At 46.5% G+C, this 21153-nt stretch overlaps 1 protein-coding gene across 6 annotated transcripts in view; it reads left to right on the top strand.

Moving 5' to 3' along the window:
- Positions 1-21153, top strand: part of GDPD5 (glycerophosphodiester phosphodiesterase domain containing 5) — a 172615-nt gene that overhangs the window by 58908 nt on the left and 92554 nt on the right. For all 6 annotated transcript variants that reach the window (XM_086739757.1, XM_086739759.1, XM_086739762.1 and 3 more), the window contains one exon: positions 2290-2464. In XM_086739757.1, coding sequence (XP_086595883.1) covers positions 2348-2464 — 117 coding nt within the window. In that variant the 5' untranslated portion in view covers positions 2290-2347. The remainder of the gene's footprint in view (positions 1-2289; positions 2465-21153) is intronic.

Genomic DNA, 21153 nt, shown 5'->3' with positions numbered 1-21153 from the left:
CGGCAAAGCTTTTAAAGATAGAAATGGTCTGTCTGCCCTCTTGCTTTGCATGACTAAAGCAGGAAGAGGTGGAAATCGGAAGAGATGCTCTCCTTTGGAGATTAATGAAGGACTTCTTGTAACGACTGAAGCCTGCTAGGTTTTCAGGACAGTAATGTGGGGCTTGGCAGTGGAATTGCTAATAGGCTGTGCAGAATTTTTATGTCCCGCCTATGTCCCACAACACCTTGTATGTCACTTACTGCTTAGGATCTGCAGGGCAGAGATTATGGCTTTGTCCAAGACCTTTAAAAAACATCTAGCAACTTTGCATGTCCTCAGCATTTCTGTCCTATTCTAACTGACAGTAGTTTCTGCCTGCAGTGTGCTGCCGGCGTGTGGGGAAGGCAGACGGGGAAAACTTTTGTTTTGTAGGGATGCTCTTGAAGCAGACAGAAGCTGAAGATAGGAGGCAACTTGTGCAGTGACTAATGCTGAGCTTTATAAATAGCATGCGAAAGGACGAAATGCAGGCGGGGAGGTGACCTCAAGCCCAAGGCCACGAAGGTGGTACAGCAGCGCTTCGGGGCAGATGAGCTGGGAAAGCACAGGGTGATGTGATCAGCAAATAGTTTCAGACTGGATGTGTTTGTGACTCTGTCCTGCATGCCCTCCCTGAGGGGATGGGCAAAACCACGTGGGGATCTGGGCCAGCTATGAACTGATAGGCAAGTCCTGCACATCTCGTGTCCTCTGCCTGGGTCAATGCCTCGAGCAGCTCCCAGAGCATTACAGAGAGATTTGGTGAAAGGACAAAGGTACAGTTAGTGTCTGGATAAGAGGAAGGCAGAGGACCTATGGGTTGTGGGCTCTGGAGACAGCATGGTAACGGTCTGGTAGGCTTTGAAACCACAACAACTGACTCGCAAGATCTGTCTGCCTCTGGGATGCTGGGTCCTGATTAGAGAAGGTCATGTCCACAGCATGAAGCACAGAGTGTAAAGGGACGCGAAGGACAGAAGCTGGAAGAGTTGAGTTGTCAGTGTCCTTTTTGATATTTCTGGACTCTGCCAGAGTGTTTGTAATGCCTGCAGCATCCTCTTATGCATTGGCTATAGTGAAAAATACAGTCAGCTCCATTCTTGGAGGCTTTCTTCCATGGGATGTGGCATTGAAAAGCTCTTAGGTGGCTAGGTTACCTCCTTAAGCCCTGTTACACTTACCCTGTGCACTCTGGAAAGGTAGCCAAGCACTTTGCAAGCTCAACTACTGTTGAGCGTCACTAGTAGTGCACTGAGTCTCCACACAACAGCAGTGTGTGGGGCTGTGGGTGTACGCTGGTGCATCAGGAACCTATGGAAACCCCCTGGTCGGAGGTAAGTGCAGCTGAGAGCCACGTGACGCCACCAGACTGGCAAATATTTGCTTTGAGGCTCCCATCCGCGAACGCTGACTCTATGAATTAGTAAGAGCATAAGGTTACTTGGTCTGTTCTTGATACGAATCTCACCAGAGACAAAAGTGAGCATCTAAATATATATCTAAAAAAAAAAAAGAAAAAGAACTGTGACGCATGAAGCATGTAATTGATGGAGCGGAGTACTTTCCCTCAAAACAGTGATGTTCCCACGTGTGGCGAACAGCAGTTTCATCAGAGTCAGGCTGGTCCTTTGGGAGTGAGTGCTGTTTGGTGGAGAGGGGCTCTTTCTCCCGGATGAAGGCTGCAACCACCTCTGCAGCCTGTGAGTGCTTGTTGGAGACGCGTATAAAGGGAGAGGGTAATATCTGCCTTTTCTGGTGTGTGCAAGTGTGTTAGCTCCTTGTCTTGGACTGTTTTGCAGGCTCCATAGGATGCTCAAGATAAACTGATTTAGCCTGGCTAGGTTTCAACTTTGCAGAGGTCTCTGAATCCATTTTAAGTTTGTGCTTGCAGAGGCTATGGTTCTTTACATTTCCGTCATTCATAAAAAAAAAAATCTAATCATCTGGGCTGCAAATAATCAGCCTACTGCTCTTGTCCTTGCGTGGCTTTTCTTACTGATAACTCCTATGAATACATTTGCTTTTAGTGGTGTGGGAGAGACTGCACAAGGAAATAAAACTTGCAAACTAATTAAACTTCTCAATCTTGTTGAGTAACAAGCTGGAGATGTTGGCAGGGCTGGGAATAGATCTGATTATCATTCCTCCTCTCTCTTAATAGCCAGAGGACATGGTTAATTATTGAATGGCTTGTTAACGTACTGAAATATTGCTTGGCATTTTTAATTTATTTTTTCTCCCCCTTTTTCTCTTCTCCTTTTGCTGAAGGGCACTCCCAGGACCTGATGGGTTTCTGATGCCTCGCTCCTGAGGGGCTGGAAGGAGCATGGTTAAACACCAGCCGCTGCAGTACTACGAGCCGCAGCTATGTTTGTCCTGTCTGACCGGGATCTACGGCTGCCGCTGGAAACGGTACCAGCGGTCACATGATGACACCACCAAGGTGAGTAACTGACTGCCGTCGCCTCTTCCTGGTGACTTTGGGATGGGTGTAGATCTTGGTTGAAAGTGCTGGATATTTGATTGGTTTTTTTGACTGTGGAAACCTCTGGCCTTGTGGCTTGGAGCTCTGTGAGAAGTCCTTGCCATGTGGCTGACGTAGCAGATTGGCATGGTTAGCTGGTCATGGTTCTCAAAGGGATTGACTGGTATGGGTTTGGCCAAATCTGTCTGTATTTTCCTTTTGGAGATTTCTGTTTTGCTCCTTGCTCTGTGTCTTATTGGTGTGCTTGTGTTTATTTGGCTGAATATGTAGGACTTGCATTTCTGTGTAGTCTCTAGCTTCTGTGCATGTGCAAATAAGCTTGTAGATAGAGAAAGGCAGCAGGAGTTGTGAACTAGCTGTGGATAAACGGGGAAGCTGTTAGAGATGACTTTTCCCTCCCCTGGATAAATGCAGTTTTTAAGAGCTCTGGCAGAGGGAATCCAGGCAGTGGGGCTGGACTTGTGCCTTCCCTGTCATTTGGGGCTGTGAGATGATGTCTCATGAGACCTGATGTGTTTATAGGAAGAAGTGTGAAAAAACTGCTGTCAAAGCCGTGCTGTTCCATCTTCTGGGTAATGGTTGACTATTACTGTACTGTGCTCTCGTGTTGTCTGTTTTTTTCAGTGTGCTTACTACTTAAAGAAGAAAAAAAAGCAAAACAAAACTTTAAATCTCATTTCTTCTGGCAATGCTCCCAGGAGATCCTTTCGTTGCTTTTTGAGGGCTTAGTTTTGGTCTGGTGACAATTAGCTTCTCTGTTTTGTTTTTAAGTCTAAAACCAGGGATCTTCCTGCCTGCGGAGTGCTTCTCCTCTGGAAAAGAGGCTGTTAAGGAGAAAACACTTCTGGGGTGGCAGATCCCATGCCAAAAATGCTCTTGGTTCTGAATCGCATCGATTGTTGGTGATGCAGCTTGGCCGGGAGCTCCAATGTGAATTGAAAAGTCATGGCTTGCATTTGTGCAGCGTAAAACAAATTTCCTTTTGCAAAGTAGAAATGTTTGTGCTGTTTTTCCTCCTCTTTCAGTCTGGCCAGCTTAGTCTGAGAGACTGCTTCTGAGCCAGCAGAAGTTTCCTTTGAGCAAATACCCTGGCACATCCGTAGTGGAGGGTGTACTTGGCTTTTAAGACTTTGTCAGGAAAAGAGTGGGATGTAATGTCTTGGCATGTGTGCATGTACTAACTTAAATACTCAAAATGCTTTCTTCTGTATGCCTTATGAGCCAGAACATCGTGCTTCTTGGCTAAAAACCCATAGAAAAATTGCTGTTGACTTAATTTTTTTGGTGAAAAATGACTCTACTTGTGCTGGTTTAGTTTACCAAAAAACATCAGTGGCCGCCTTCCAATTCTTCTTGGAATTTCAGTTGTTTTTCTGGTGTGAGAAAGGAATTTGTTGTGTTTAAAGTACCTGTGCAGGGCTTAAAAACACGTACAGTCTCTGTGTTGGTCTTAAGGTCTACATGAAGCCTCAATTTCCACTTTCTCGAATAGAAAAATGGAGATAACTTTGCTCTTGCATGAGCATAAGAAGAAAGTCTAAAATTAGCTACAGGCTATGCAAAACCAAGGTATGAAGAATCCGTTCCCATCGTGCTGTCAATGAAGCGCCTTGCAGGTGTTAGGGCTGGAATGAGCGGTTGTAGCCCTGTATTTGGAGGGGGAAAATGCCAATGAAGGCTAATTATCCTCTGTTGGACCAGTCTATTTGCATGTGCTTAAGTACTGCAAACGAGTGGGAACTCTGGGATGTGTATAAGAGAAACCTCTTTAGTTGCAAAATAGACCTTGGCTATTTGAGCAAGCAGGTAACTTCTGCGGGCTGCAAACCAGTGTTAGCACCCCTCTACCTCTCTGGATCCAGTGGGAGAGCATTTCATGGTGTCGCTCAAATTCAGAACCACTTATACCGCAAGCTCCAATCTCTGCGGCTGAGTGAAGCTCTGAAGTAGGGATGGACTTACTCCAACATACAGTGCTGGGGTTTAGTGATCTCTGGTCTGCAGGAGAGGAATTTCAAGACCTGTGGAAAAACTTTCCAAGATCTCAAGGTGTTGGATGGAGATAGGAAGCTTTACATATGCTAATTGTCTTCAGCTGATGTATTCCAGCCACAGTACTTAGATGTATCTGTAAGGGATTAGCCAGGAAAATACTTGTGCGCCTATTTGCTTTACACAAAGGCGGTGGCATATTGATAACACCACCAATTATATTTCCCTGTATCCGACCCTATAGTAACTCAGCCACTGCAAACCCAGAGTAGAGCCAATTATAGTATAATAGATGTTTTCCTGAGCATGGTTTCTACAAAAAGGGGATATGGCATACTTGAGAAGTCTTAAGTCTTGCAAAAATCTAGAGCTACCTGGGAAGAAAGGAATAAGGTATGTAGATACTATGTTTACACTCTAATTATCAGAAAGCGAGGCATGTATTTGAAGATCATGGCTGTATCTGCTTTATTTTAAAAATATCAGACTTTCTAGAATAAAAGGCCTTCAACTAACTTTGGGTTATGACCTGACCTTGTGTCCTTGAAATCTTCTGCTGATGACTGTGAATGTTTGTTTTCTGAATTGGACTGCAGCTCAATAGCCAGAGTCATAGAATCATAGAATGGTTAGGGTTGGAAAGGGACCTTCAACGGTCATCTAGTCCAACCCCCCTGCAAGGAGCAGGGACACCTCCAACCAGATCAGGTTGCTCAGAGCCCCGGCCAACCTGGCCTTGAACGTTTCCAGAGATGGGGCCTCCGCCACCTTTCTGGGCAACCTGGGACAGTGTTCTATAACTCGCATCGTAAAAAAACTTTTCCTAATATCCAATCTAAATCTAACCCCCTCTATTTTAAAACCATTACCTCTCGTCCTATTGCAACAGGCCCTACTAAACAGCCTCTCCCCATCTTTCCTGTAGCCCCCTTGAGGTACTGGAAGACCGCTCTCAGGTCTCCCCGGAGCCTCCTCTTCTCCAGGCTGAACAGCCCCAGCTCTCTCAGCCTGGCCTCATAAGAGAGGTGCTCCAGCCCTTTTATCATCTTCGTGGCCTCCTCTGGACCTTGTCCAACTGGTCCATGTCCTTCTGATGTTGGGGGCTCCAGAACTGGACACAGTACTCCAGGTCGAGTCGAAATGATTCCTCTCCTCTTCCCCCAAATGTATGCAGATCATTAAAAATGTACATGAAAAATGTCATTTTTAATTGTAAGCTTGAGTTGTAAGGCTTTTTTTGGGGGGGGAAAATGCTTGCTAGAATTGTAATTATATTTTGCTTTCTTCTGACCTTTCGAGAATGGAGGAGGGAGGCTGAAGGCACCCAACCTGCACTCTTGGTCTCCTTTTGAAATTTTGAGCAGCTGCAAAATTGCTTTTTTCTATTGTGCACCTTCAGCTTTAATGTCAATATCCCCTCTCATGGTTTTTAAATTTTTAATGTGTTTTTTTTTTTTTTTAATTAAAGGCATATAAAAGAGAAGAAATGGTCTTGCTGTAATTCAGACCATTAAAATCTCTGTGGCTGGTGTGAGGAAGCAATTTCTGATCTAACTACAACTTGTTCATAATGGTTTTAAAATAGAGGGAGGTAGATCTAGATTAGATATTAGGGGGAAAAAAATGTTTAGGCTGAGGGTGGTGGGACAGTGTCCCAGGTTGCCCAGAGAGGCAGTGGATGCCCCATCCCTGGAAACATTCCAGGCCAGGTTGGCCGGGGCTCTGAGCAACCTGATGTGGTTGGAGATGTCCCTGCTCCTTGCAGGGGGGAGGTGGACTGGGTGGGCTTTGAAGGTCCCTTCCCACCCAAACCATTCTGTGATTCTATGATTCTATTCCACCAGCGAAGTTCTTATGAAATCAGTGCGTCGTCTTAGCAGAGCTCTATTCCCCTGAACACAGAAACTGTGGGTAAATAAACTTTGGCTTGTGGTTGCCATATGTGCTTTTAAAGCTCTGAAGTTCAGATGGCAGCTGCCAAGGTAGCTCCCAGATACCACGGTCCTGTTGATGGATTGCCAGCAATTAAACACGGGGAGCGCGGCGCTGGTAATTGAAGTGGATAAACACAATGCTCTGCGCGCAGCTTGTGTGCTTCACCCGAAATGAACTGCTGCTGGGTCTTACAACACCAGAATAGCTCTTGCTCCTGGGGCAGAGTCCAGGGCTGGCTGCAGCATCTTTTCTAAATCCATCCAGAGATGTTGCAGGATCAGTATCCACGTGGCAAATGATGAGTTGCATTGTATAAACGTGAAGTTAAAATCTATCAACTAGTTTTGTTTAGGTTTTTATTGCTTCCAAACCCATGTCTGTACACAGCAAATATCGCACCTGGGAAATCATTCTAGATGGGAGTGAGAAAAGAGATTCTGCAGAAGAAAATTGGAATGATAATTTTCTATCTGTCCAACAAACAGAAGAAGCCACTTTTGTTGGCTAGGTTTTTTTTGCTTTTTTTTCCAGTTACTGTGTATTGAAAAAATCTTTGGATCTTTATTTTATCTTATTTAGTTCCCTGTCAAATAGGATAAAACACTATCACCGTTTGCAAAGGGCTTTGGCTTCTCTGCTTAGCAGCAGGCACAACTGGTACTGTACTTCCCAACCGTAAACCCTCCTGAGATACAGGATGAGGCAGACAAAATGTAACTGGGAACTCTTCTTGTCTTCCGCATTTCCACTGGAAGCTTCCCATGTTTATAAAACTATTTTCCTTCAGGAAATTGCTAAAAATAGGCAAGGATGGGTGCCTGCTTTGGTTACGTGCAGTCGGAAGGGCCATCATCATCTGGGAATGAACCCAAAATTGGTGGCTTTGGATCCGAGGTGACTGAAATTGTAACATTTCTGTTATTTTTTTTTTTTAATTTTTTTTTCAATTTTTTTTTTTTCGTACTCCTCAATGCCATACAACATTTAAATGGAGGTCTTCTCATGAGCATTCTGTGAATGATGCTCTTCAGGGCACTTATAAAGTCTCTTTTCTTCCTCCCATTTATCTTGTGAACACCCCTGAGATGATGTGAGTGGAGGGAGCAGTATTAGTGATGACATCTCGTACATACAGAAATCCCCCTGCTTTCTGAATGCTCTCATCCCACCTGAGCATCTAAAACCAGACCCTTGTTAAGAACCTGGAAAGATGGTGAAGCTGGAGCTAATGAGATGCACATCCAAGCTCAGGAGTGGATTTCTTTGAAAGCTTTGGAGGTGGTCAGGGCTGATAGTCAATGAAATATGGGTTTGCATAGCTGCATTTAGACTCCATTTCTATGTGCCAGCAAGTGTCCTTGCTTTTTTTTTTTTCTGTTGTCCCTTCGCTGAACAGATGTCCTTGCAGGTTGTCTTTTCCCCACCTGGTACCGTGGCTCTTCTGGTCCTGTCAGTACCTGCTGCAATGTTTCCCTTTCTCCCTTTGTCCTCTTCTGACAGTAATCCTCAGTAATTGTAGCAGAGATATTTCCTTGTTGCTGTTGTTTTGTAGGCTTGCTGCTCCCATCAGTGAAGAGCTGTCAAGCCCGGAGCAATGCCTTGTAGCGTGTCAGCTCTTCTGAACCCAGCGGCAGATGCTCCGTAGTTCGTGTGTTTTGTGCTGATGGATCGCAGTTTGAGGGTCTTTGGTACCTAATCAATAAAAGGTCAGCACTAGCGAGATATTACAGGCTCCGTGGAAACACCCTGGGCCAGGAGTGTTGCTTCATTCGCCATCTCTCTTGACAAACAGCCTTTTATACCTTTTGCTGGGGAAAATACTGAAGTGTTATGAACCCCTTCCTGGGGCTGCTCTGATTTAGTGCAATAAAAACTTAATGGGGCTTGGCAGAGTGCCTCAGCCTTCCTGACCTGAGGCCTCTGCAGCAGATGGGCATGTTGAAGTGGGAGGGAACTGAGAATTTCCCAAGCCAACCAGTTCTTGCTCAGCACTCTCCAGGTACCTCCCTCCCCTCCCTGGTATAATGTTCCAGTGTTAATAAATGGAACCGCTAATATTCAGGTGAGGTATCAAAGCCTGTAATCAATACAACCTCCTATATTTAGTGTGTGAAGTGGCATAAATACCTCTGCCAGCTTTTTTTTTTTTTTTTTCCCCCTCTGTAGATGGGTAAACTGAGGCACGGAAGTCAAGCTATTGTGAGAGGACTTGACGGTGGCCACTGTTGATGAATTTTTGAATCCCAGGAATCATCCTAACATGGACACTTCTCCCTGGTACCTGTGAATGCACTTAGGGGCTTTCTGATGGCACCAGCTGTTGCCCATGGGTTTGGAGGTGAGGAGCTAGAGACAGTATCTTGTGTGACACTGACTGATGCCATCAGGAATCACCGCTAACTTAGCAGGTCGCAGTTATATTTCCTGCAGCTTTAACTTGTCTGCCTGCAAATTCAGGCTCTGCGTAATATTAAAAGTGACCCCTGAGTAGGACCAACCTTTTTGTAGGTGATTGATTAGCTCATATAGCAATGGCTTACGGAATTGCTAGTACTTTGTCATTACTACTTTATTCAGAAACTTTGAAGTGATCCATACACACGGTCCCTGTGACGAACGGCCAGGCCGCCCCCCTCGGATACACAAAGGTGCCTTGTGACTTTTCCAGCACTGTGGGCCTCCAGGGTTTTATTCAGTTTGTGGCATTTCCTTCTTACAGCTGCCAGATGTGCTCCCTCCAACTGTTTTTTCTTTGTGTTGTACTAATTATCCGGGTGAAAAATTACATCGCTGGAGCCCATCATGCCTCCTTCCTCCTGTTTGCTCTTGGACGTTTTCAGATATAGCAGATGCTGCTGCTTCCGTCCTTGAAGCCCCTATGTGCATCGTCTTGCCTTCAAGTGTAGTTGGGGAAGGTGAGCTCACTCTTACTGAATTATTTGCAGTAGATTGCATAAAGAAACCCACTTCAGATGCACCAGAAGATTCCCCAAGTGGCCAGTGAAGCTCCAAAACTAGAGTAGCAAACCAAAAGAAGATTGTAGGGGTAGACCTTTATGACCCTTAGTTTTCATCTTGGGTTGCAGTGAAAACCAACCTTGAGTTAACAGCTGAAAACAGGGCTGAATTGTTCGTGTGTCTGTAGTCTGTGTAAACAAGTAGATCTGAAGGCTGAGGGCCAAGTGCTGTCTGTGCAGGGAAAAAAAAAGACTTTGGGCTGTTGAGGAGGGGATAGGGGAAGAAAAATAGGAATGACACCTTCAAGTTCAGGAGGGATATAGGGATAAAAGGAATTTTCAAACCTTTTAAGGATCCCAAGGCAAGCTGGGATGAAACAGGGCTTGTCCTGTTCCTAATATTCACAAAATCTCCATGTTTCTCTTGTCCTTACTCCAGTAGCAGTCAGAGGAGATGGCTCTTGTATTCCCCTCCCGCCCTTATCTTTGGTTTCCAGACAGAAGTCTAGGCTGCCTGTGCTTCCCAGGAAATCCATTACAGGTTATCAGGGGGTTTAGCCAAGCCTTTCCTAGAAAGTGTTTGGAAAGTGATGACTTCAAATTTGCTGTGTTCAGCCTGGTGAAGAAGAAAGACTGAGAGCAGATATGGTTGATGCCTTGAAGCTCTTGAAGATAAGCCCTGCTGAAGGAGGAAACTTTAAAGGCTCAGATAGTTGGCTGTGAGGGCACTGATTTCTGACCTTTTACTGGAGTGAGCTTCTTGAGAGAGATGAGACCAGAGTTTGGAGGTTTCTGGGGCGGCCAATGGAAGAGATAGGAGGAAGCTGTAGCCCATTGCATTGTGCCCCTGTGCTGGGAAAGCTGATCTGAGACTTGGAAATTGTGCCTGTTGCCAAAACAGCAACAAAAAATGACCTCAGGTGCTCTGCTTTAGATGGAGAGATGCTGACCCCTGATCATTTTCCTTCAGGTTTCTCTCTGAATTGCTCTTTGGATGTTTAGTACTATGCCAGTGTTTCTATGATAATCCTCCAGATTTTGGTACTTGGAGAAGAAAAGGCTCAATGGATCCGTTGCCTCCTGATGCAGCGTGTCCTGTCTGGGATAGAGCACTGCGAGACTTAGTGAACATGTGTAGCTTTTATTAAAATCTGGATAATACAAAGGTGCTCTCTTAGTCTGTTGACCAGCTACAGACATGTTTAAGGCAGAAGATATTTTAGCTGATGCATTCCTCTACCCCTTCCTACCACCTGACAAGTGGTTGCAGCAAACAGTGAAAGAACCCAGCAAGGAGCACAGCTGCCTGCAATTTCTGTTCATGATACTGCTGCTGTGTTGGAGAGACAATACCAGCGTAATTATAGAATCCTAGAACGGTTAGGGTTGGAAGGGACCTTTCAAGGCCATCCAGACCAACTCCCCTGCAAGGAGCAGGGACATCTCCAACCACATCAGGTTGCTCAGAGCCCCGGCCAACCTGGCCTGGAATGTTTCCAGGGATGGGGCATCCACCACCTCTCTGGGCAACCTGGGACAGTGCTCCACCACCCTCAGTGTAAAAAATTTCTTCCTAATATCCAATCTGAATCTGCTTCCTTCTATTTTAAAATTATTACCCCTCATCCTATCACACCAGGTCCTGCTGAAGAGTCTCTCCCCACCTTTCCTGCAGCCCCCTTTGGGCACTGGGAGCCGCTCTCAGCTCTCCCCGGAGCCTCCTCTTCTCCAGGCTGAACAGCCCCAGCTCCCTCAGCCTGGCCTCACAGCAGAGCTGCTCCAGCCCTCTCAGCATCTGCGTGGCCTCCTCTGGACCCTCTCCAGCAGCTCCACGTCCTTCTGCTGTTGGGGGCTCCAGAGCTGGACGCAGCGCTGCAGGGGGGTCTCCCCAGAGCAGAGCAGAGGGGCAGAATCCCCTCCCTCGCCCTGCTGCCCACGCTGTGGGGATGCAGCCCAGGGTGCCGTTGGTTTCTGGGCTGTGAGCGCACGTTGCCGGCTCGTGTTGAGCTTCTCACCCACCAGCACTCCCAAGTCCTTCTCCTCAGGGCTGCTCTCCATCCATTACCCCCCAGTCTGGATTTGTCCCTGGGGTTGCCCCGACCCACGTGCAGGACCTTGCCCTTGGCCTGGTTCAAGTTGCACAACTTCACAGCATCTCCTGTGCTGCTGAAAATGAGTGTATTCGCACCAGTTTCCCCATGTTGAGCTTCTCATCCACCAGCTCCCCCAGGTTCTTCTCCTCAGGGGCTGCTCACAATTGGTACGTTATAAATGCTGCGTGTTATGGCACATGTTGGCTGCTGCTGAGCTATGAAGGCATACTCTCATACGGGCACGTTGTGGTCACAGCAAAGAGATGGAGACTGCTGGGGCATGTGTAAGAGAGGTGCAGAAATACAGAAATACCCAGAGCCAGATGCATCTCCCTGTCCTTTCTGCAAGCAGCGTCGCTTATCCATCAGTGGTGCTCACTTAGCAGGAAAAATCATAAAGATGCTGTAGTGGAGATTAGAAACAAAATTACTCTTTGTTATTAAAAAGAAATGCTTCATGCACATGGCCTGGTTGGCATGTGGCGTGAGAGGTGAAGGCGGTGGGGTTGTTACGGCTTGTGGGGCAGCTGAACACGCTCGCTGGAAAGCAGCAGCATCACTGGAGGAGCCGAGCTGCCGCTTTTCCTTTTGGAGATGGTGTTTTTATATTGTGCATCTTCTAATCCTCTATGTGAATAAATGCAAGGGGTGTGAGCTGTGTAGATATGGGAGGAGCGATGCGGGGGAATGTCTAATACTTGTAACGCCTCTCCCTGCCTTTATAGCATCTACTGCTGCTTGTGTGGCTGCAAGCTGGTGTGAATGAGATGTCAAACCCTTCCTAACAAATGGGGCACTCACTGTTAAAGTTTATTCCCTTAATGTGAAATGTGAATGATTCAAGATGGTCCATCTAGTTAAAAACATCACGTGGCCTTGAGCTGAGGCCTCTGGCTGTGTGTTTTTTTTTTTTTCTCCCCTTTGGTCCTTTTGTGAAAAGACAAATGAGGAGGTTTGATCCGTCGACATAATGGATTGCTGCGCTGTGTCTGTGATATGCATCTTAATTCACTTTATAGTGAAATACTCTTGTAATTCCCACTTGGCCAGAGCTGTTAAATGACCTGAACGGATGATCTAAGCCACGTTGGTGTGATATCTGTGTGACTTCAGGCTCTGGAACTGGGACTTTGCTGGGTCTTCAGTGCTAATCCTCAGACGGCCAAAGGTCACTAGTTACAGAAATTGCTTGCTTTGCTGAAAACCGCTATTAAAGGATGAGTGAATCTGCCCTTTTCCATGCGGTTTCAATTTGTTAATGTTCCTGACCACAGGCCTGAGGACGGGAGTTTTTGATTGAAAGAGGCTCTTTCAAGCCGGTGTGATTTGCGGTTGGTCACTAAGGCGTTGGATTGAATGTTGAACGTGACCAGTGATTCAGAGCTGAGTCCCCATCAATGGATGTGTCTGGTTATGTTGGAGTGATGGGCTAAATGCAGGAAAATCCAATTGTTGGGTTAAATATTGATTTTTTTTTTTTAAATTTTTATTTTTATTTTTTATTCTCCCCAATGCTTGGAATTGAAAGCAAAACTACCCCATTTTCAGGGCTTTACACATCCCTTAGACATCCTTTAAATTCACCTGTGAGCCCTTAATTTTACACGGAGGCTGTGACATGACACAGGGTGGATGATTGTGCAGCGAAGGGGTCTGAGATGCTCATAGCTGCGTGTGGACACCTTGCCTTGCCCAGCCTCTGGCTCCTGCTGCAGGTTTTGCTGAATTCCCTCAGCCTTGTCATCATTGCCGTTGCGTTGCCTTGCAGGAATTACGAGGTCTGTGTCTGCAGTCTTGCTCCCTCATGAAGTCTTTTTCTTTTGGCTCTGGGAGATGCCTGGGAGGAAAAGTGCAGATCTTTCTTTGCGTCTGGGGTTGTGGGTGATTTTCCCAGGAGCATGGGTGTCATTCAAGTGTTGCCTTGCTCAATGATGTTTCAATGTTGAAACACATTGAAAGCTTCAGCAGTGGGGAAGATGAAAAAGCAGGATTTCTCAGTTTTTCTCAAGGCCATCTGCCAGAAAAGATCATAAAATCATAGATTGATTTGCATGGGAAGGGACCTTAAAGATCATCTAGCTCCAATCCCCTCTGCCCTGGGCAGGGACACCTTCCACCAGACCAGGTCACTCAAAGCCCCATCCAACCTGGCCTTGAACACTGCCAGGGATGGGGCACCCACCACCTCTCTGGGCAACCTGGGACAGTGTCTCACCACTCCCCCAGTAAAGAATTTCTTTCTTATGTCTAATCTAAACCTACTCTTTCATTTTAAAGCCATTATCCCTTGTCCTGTCACTACATGCCCTTGTCAAAATTCTCTCTCAAGCTTTCCTGCAGCCCCCTTTGGGCACTGGGAGCCGCTCTCAGCTCTCCCCGGAGCCTCCTCTTCTCCAGGCTGAACAGCCCCAGCTCTCTCAGCCTGGCCTCACAGCAGAGCTGCTCCAGCCCTCTCAGCATCTGTGTGGCCTCCTCTGGACCCTCTCCAGCAGCTCCACGTCCTTCTGCTGTTGGGGGCTCCAGAGCTGGACGCAGCACTGCAGGGGGGTCTCCCCAGAGCCGAGCAGAGGGGCAGAATCCCCTCCCTCGCCCTGCTGCCCACGCTGCTGGGGATGCAGCCCAAGGTGCCGTTGGCTTTCTTAGCTGCAAGATCTTGCTTGAAGTGTGGCTGCAGCCAGCCTTCAAGTCTGAACTGAATTTACACATGGCATTGTGCTGTCATATTATAATGTAGCTTTTCTCTCCTCTATCTCATTGTCTTTTTGTTGTGTATTCCCTGAAGCAGGTCAGTGGTCAGCTGAGCCAGGCAGGAATTGCAGATGCTCTGCATGGTGCCATCAGACCAGACTTTGCAAGAAGTGTTATTGGGTCTATCTGGGAATCATGTGTTTTGGCCTTCATGAAAGAGCAACACCTCTTTTAGGCTGGGCAGGAGTCCCATGGTGGACAGGCCAGGAGTAGAGAGGTGTGCTAGCCTCAGAAACTGGGCTTAACCTTTGAGGAGCTTGCGTGGTATTGAGATCCATATCCTCAGACAGCTCCTAAAAGGCTGCTACAGGGCAAGGCTGATGCTGAAGCCATCGCCTACTTAGGTGAGCTTGCAGAAGACTGTTGCTGGTCACCTCCAGATCCTACCATGGAGGTACAAGCCCAGAAAGCTGGTATATTTATGACTACTTGACCTAAGGGCCAGGCTGCTGGGCAGCATTATAAATTAATGTCTATTCAATAAACACAGTTTCAGCCTTAATGAGTTTGAGTTGTGTTTTTCCTCCAAAGCCATTTTTCAATATAAATAGTGGACCATTGACTGCAGATGCTGTGGCCTCTGTAAACTCCTGCTTGCTCCCTGTGCAAGATGTTTCCTACTTCAGTAATGCCTGTTTGAAGGATGGGAAATCCAAAGTTCTTGAAACCCCAGGAAAGCCATGGCGTTTGATAACTTGCTGCCTGGCGCAGCCTAACACGGTCAGGGTGAGGATGTCTGACTAACGCTAAATCTCCGGCTTAGTCCTGATGTAGGCAAAATGCCTGTGGGAGGGAGTCTGCAAAACCCATTGACTGTTGTTCCTGAGTTAGGATTATGGGCTCAGACTGGCTGATTAACGTGCACTGTGATTTATAATGCTTCATAGGTGTCAAAGGTTTTTTTTTTTACTGCAGAGCATCTGCAAAATGTGTTCCGGGCTGTAAACAGCCAGCACTGAACTGGAGCTGCAGCTGGAGAAAGAGGGGAGCCAGGCAGGTGGGAGATAGGGGGAAAAGAGGGATTTTTGGGCCATGGTCCTTTATAGCCAGCCCTGTGCTTTGCCAACGAGAGCTGGTGGCTCCGTCAGTTGGGTTTTGCCAGGGCTTTTCCCTGGACACCTAGGTACAGCAGTGTCCTTCCAGTGTAAAGACTGCTGTGTGCAACCATTCTTGCAAAATCCCTACCAGTTTGAAAGAGGCTGGGTGAGAGATGAGGCTTGGATGCTCAATCAAGTTGCGGTTTAACACATCACCGCATATGGGAGACCCTTTCTGGGCTGTCCCTGTGAGTCCTCTGTACTGGTTTTGCCTAGGGTATATAGTTAATTTTCTGGATAGTAGCTGGTATAGTGCTATGTGTTGGATTTTGGGGATGTTTTAGCTATTGCTGAACAGTGCTTACACAGCATCAAGGTAGAATATTTACTAAATTCCTTCTAAAAGAGGGGGGGGAAAAAAAAGGTTGTTTTTCTGCTTGCTTTCCAAAACAAATATTTTTTTCCACTTGGCTGTGTTAGTGCTAGAGTTAGACTTTGTAAATTGAATTGGATAATTCGTTTTTCAAAGAGGCAGTGGGAACCTGTACTCCTGCCAGTGCAAACTTTATCGTTGGTAGCTGCACTAACACTGGTTAGTTCAACGTATCGCTGTTTACTTACTTAGTCCTTTCCTGTGTCTAGAGCATAAGTGTGTGAAATTTAAAGAGAGAAAATGATAGAAGTGAAACTATATTCAGATCATGGAAGCTTGACTTCTTCGTCTCTTTTGGTGTCTGAAGCCCTCCTTCCAATCTCGATAAAGATGGTGAAAAATGAAGGTCTTTTCTAGAGGAAACTGTGGTTTTTTTTGTTTGTTTGTGGTTTTTTTTTTTTTTTTTTACCTGGAGGGAAGTGAGTGTGTCCTTGCCTACCCATCAGTTGAACTCGAGTTCATTTACTTTACTTTTGGGTTTGAATCCCAATCCACGAATCTCCCAATCCACGGTGTCCACTGTCCCAGCAACTTTCCTCAATTTCCAGGTGTCCTGGAAGAGATTCAACAACGGTCATGCTGTGACAGAGCTTAAAACATCGGAGAACAACTTTGCAACATGTCCTTACTGAGTGGCTGGATGCCCTGAGAGGGTGTATTGGCCAACAGAGAAGGCTGCTTTCCCCTCAAAGAGAAGAACTCTACTTTTATGAGAGGCAAGAAGACTTTGTGGAAGTTGACCAAGGATGTCTGTTGGTCCAAAATGACCACAAAATTTAACTAGATGAGAAGAAAACCTGGCATCAGTGTGAGGAAATGACTGAAATGGAGGAGGCAGATGGCCCCATCCCTGGAAACATTCCAGGCCAGGTTGGCCGGGGCTCTGAGCAACCTGATGTGGTTGGAGATGTCCCTGCTCCTTGCAGGGGGGTTGGACTGGATGGCCTTCAAAGGTACCTTCCCACCCTAACCATTCTGTGATTCTAAATAAAAAGGAGGAGGATTAGCCTGTGATGATGTTCCCTTGCCAAGCTTATGCAGAGGGACAGAGGTGATTGGACAGAGGTGGAAGTTATGCAAGTGACAGTGTGAGAGTAGTTGGGGTCTCCTGCCTTCTCTGACATGTGTCCTGTCACCTGGGACGCAGCCTCATTCTCCTTGTCACTACTGCTTGGCCCCATCCCAGCCCACAGCCAGCTGTTCACGCTAAAACTGTGAGTGGCTGAAAATAATTGTGCAAGGTGTTGATGGAAACTAAGAGGCTGTGTTTCCACAGGGCCCTGCTTGGGAACTGCCGATGAGCTGTGCTTTGCTCAGCTCACCAAACAGCCTCCTGTTGGTGTCCTCTCTTTATTTTCAGCAGTGGGTTAGATATTTATAAGAACAATTTAAACTTGGCAGTGCTTTAGCGTTAATTTTAAATGGATGTGGATAGCAGCCTTCAGGGAAGGGCAAAAAAGAAAGTAGAGAGATCTCTGTGGTGAAGCGGTTGAACTTCCTGTGAAGCCACGTGTGGAGCACATGGTCCAAGACAGTGGTGTCCTGCAGCTACAGCCCGTCTCAGAGATGTATTTCGCTTTCCAGGGGAGATGTGTGAGTGAGTTTGAGTACCCTATGAGGGTACAGGTACTGTGCCAGCAGAAGGAAGGACGTGGTGGTGGGGAGCCCAGTTCTTGCTAGAAGTGACAAGTGGGAGATGCTGGGCAGTTGATGGGGCACAACTGACATGTAGGCTGCTGCTGTGGAGAGAATGTGCATGCTTAGGATGGGAAGGCTTCAAAGTAGTGATGAGTTGCCAAATGTTGGGGAGGAGAGCACACTTTAGGGGTGTGAAAAGGGAGAATTGTAGGGAGGAGGTGAGGCTTGGGCTGAGAGATGCTTCTGTGCCCTGCATCATCTTGGAGAAACCTGTCTAGGTGTCTGCTGTGCTAAAGAGTTTTTTTGGAAGCTCTGTGTGAGTCAGGACAGGGGTGTTCGAGCGAGGGATTGAAATATTTGCTGTAGGCTTCAGCCTTCAGCCAGGCACAGAGCTGAGCCTGCCCAGTGTTTCTTTGTTTCTACTGATTTCTCTATCCAAAGACACATGTCCTTCAACCTCATCCCTTTGTTATTGGGTTCATGCAGAATTGAGAATAAAAGACTTGGGAAGAGCAAATTTTCACTGGAGTACAGTTAAATAGGCAGTTGCTTTAAACAACTGCTGCCATCCTGTGTATTTATGGAAGGGAGAGATGTCGATACAATGGGAGATGGAAGGCCTACACCAATATCCTCTTCTCCCATCCTTTTCGTAAGTCCTGCCTCTGCTGCTGGTAACTGATTTGGAGGTCAGGAGGAAGGCAAGGTAGGCACTTTTTTTCAACTACTGATGTAATTTTCAATGCATGTGTATCATCTGCTTTTGTTTTCCTTGGGTGACACATCAAACTGCTTTGGTGAAAGCCGCAGAGAGACGGTGCTGTGTGAAAGAGCAAGTGTTTGTGTCACGCTGCGGTTCCCTTGGCCCCAGTGCACACCACTGTACCACGACAGCTTTGTACTCCTTTGCAGAACATGGTCGTTTGCCTGTGGGAAGATCCTTTGGCTAAAAATGGCAGGGAACAAAACAAATCCTTCTGCAGGACTGTAAAGTTGTGATTAATGGAGCCATGTAATAAGCCTCGCTCAGAAATCTTGGCAGAGGTGGGATGTTTTGGAGCTCTTAAGTTCCTACAGATGCTGAAAATGAGCATCTGGGAAGGGGGCAATGTATCGTACCCACACGGGAAAGCCTGCAAAGAGTTCTCTTCTGTCTGGCTTGCCACCTGGCCCATGAGCGTAAACTAGCTGGCCAGTGAGCGTAAACCCAGCTAGCATGGGGTAGATACACACTCATCCCATCCAAATGCCATACACAAATAGTCATTGGCTTTTCCTCCTCTTGTCCAGCACAAGAACTGGTCTATCTCAGTGGTTTCTGGCTTAGACCAGAAGTTGTATCCTGGATTTAAGACAACTCCTGATGCAAGATCTTGTGGTTTCCTGGAAAACTTCCATAACTGGTCCTTTTTTTTTTTTGAAGGCTACACTGAAAAACCCTGATGTGCTGCTTTATTTTAAGCTGATTTTTTTTTTTTTCTCATTAAACTGAATTTCTTGGCAGTTGAGTGTGCAGGCTCTCCTCCCAAGGTACTTTTGGGGTATACCTCTAAATGAGGCACATCTTGCTGTGTTTAAAGGTGATGAGTGGTAATTTCATCATGCTACAGACACGTGGACGTTTTAAGGATTAACTTGTAGGTTGCGGTGCTATGTTCTGAGTGCTCTTCAATGGTTTTGATGCTATTTAGCAAAACAACATTGTCTTACACTGCTTAGTCTGCTGTCTTGAAGAACGCATTGCACTGTTTTGAATTGTCACATGTCCCTTGTGACCTTAGGAAATACTGCTGGGATGGCTTAAAGTCTGCAGCAACCATCTTCACTTGCATCCATGGACATAATTTTGCTTGAACAGGCTCTAACAATTCTTTGCAAAAGTGGATTACTTGGATCTATTTCTCCCTGTTTTTAGGATTTTCAGTCTCCAAAGCCCTTCAGCTGCCTTTTTGGAAAGCGTGCCTAGAAACCACGTTTAGCTGTAGCACAATATTCAAGTAAGCGGGTGACACTCAGCGGCCTTTCTTGTACAGAAGTCAAGCTAGATGATTTAATGGTCCCTTTGGTTTTTGAAATGTATGTGTTTTATTTTGTGATGTAAAAAGCTTCTAAATTGAGGGCAGGGGTTAGCTTGCCAAATACATCGCAGCTGTTCATCCTAATTTGGGAGGAGAGGCTGCTAGAAGTCCTGGAACAGAAAGGCTTGGAAGCTGAAACGCTTCTGCATAATAATATCTTTCTGCCTTTTAATACAGATGTTCACATCCATGCCTCCTATTCTGGGAGCGTGGCCAAGTTTCAGCATAGAGGAACTGCACACAGTTCCTGGTCCTGTCCTTCACCCCGACATCATCCCAGCACAGGTACAGCCTGAGATTAAATTTCCTTGCTGGAGTTTCCAATCCGTTTATTAATAAATCAAACAACGTGCTGTTTCAGACACGTAGTTGGGTTTTGCAGTACAGGGGGTAGGTAGAGCGTATTTCCCTACGGGGTAATTGCTCTTTGTAGTTTGCAAGCTAGTCTCATTAAATTAAAAAAGCCACCGCAAACTGAAACTCGGCAGCTTTCTTGCAGTGTGTGGGTTATCGCGGTGATGCTCGTTCAGGGAATTGAATCTGACAGTTATGGCTGTACCTTCCTCCCCCTTTACCAGGAAAAAGCTGTAGTAGTTCGTTTTTTTTTTTTTGCTATGCATGCTTATTGCAAGCACTTTTGGGATGCAAATCTCTGCATCGGAAGACTCTCCACTCCCCATGTAGCTTACTGTGCAAGCGAAGAGTTTTGGCATCTAGAAGGGTGTTGTGATTGATGCACTTTTTTGATCGTACTGTTTAGGACCAGAGCAGACACCTTCTCTGCCAGGCTGTGTGTTCTGACCCAGGCTTTCGGGAAGCTGCAGTTTGGGAGATGGCTGCAAAATTTCCTTACTTTCAGTGATGCTTACCATGGGGTTTTTCTAAACCATCATCTGAATTGCATTTCTGACCCCTCTCTCCCAGGCAGAGAAGCCACATCAGAGATGAACACCGCTGCAATGGGAGCTGGGTGTCTCCTGTAAAGTCTGGCTCTTCAGCAGCTGAAGCTCAAGAGCATCACCAAAGATTGTGAGACACGTAATAAATAGGAGGAGTTGGCAGCAAAATCTCTCCTATGCTCTTAGCATATGTGAATGAGCAGCTAGGCCAAACAGTGCATGTCTACACTCCTGAACTTTTGCTGGTAGCGCCTGCTCTGGATCCTCTTTGGGTCCCAGCAGTGATGCGGTCATAGCCAGCCCCACTGGACTTCTCTTAATGCTTTCCCATGTGTTGGTGGTGTGGTGGAGCCAAGGAAGAAGCCTTCCAGAACGTGCATGCAGGTGGCTAGATCCTGACCTGCACTGAAGGCCAGGCTCCTCCTCTTTGAGTGAAGACTAGTTGAAGCTGGAAAGCTCATAAAAGTAAAGACCAGGGAGCACAGATGGATTACCATGGTGTTTTGGGGGTTGTTCTTTCAAGCTGCTCTCGATGGACATTGAGCAAACACCCAGCGTGGCTGCCAGATCAACTCTACCTCCTGACCTTGTGCGCTTGGGGGTGTGGTGTGCACATGCAAAATCCCGATACTGGATGTTACTAACGTCAGAGCTTGGCTGTAGCTGCTGCAACCTCATTCTTGCTGGACTCTGCTAGCAAACGGTGCTGTTGCAATGCTGTGCCATGCTGTCGGCTGCCCATTCCCTGAGGTGCCATCTGCAATTCAGTTCTCAGCCCAATAAATGCATTAACAGGGTGAGGAGGTGAAAAGTTGCTGTGCAAATGGGACTAAATTG

The sequence above is a fragment of the Chlamydotis macqueenii genome, chromosome 1 (assembly GCF_036417535.1).
Source record: "Chlamydotis macqueenii isolate bChlMac1 chromosome 1, bChlMac1.mat, whole genome shotgun sequence".
Taxonomy (NCBI): domain Eukaryota; kingdom Metazoa; phylum Chordata; class Aves; order Otidiformes; family Otididae; genus Chlamydotis; species Chlamydotis macqueenii.
This window is presented reverse-complemented; position numbering and strand designations above follow the sequence as displayed.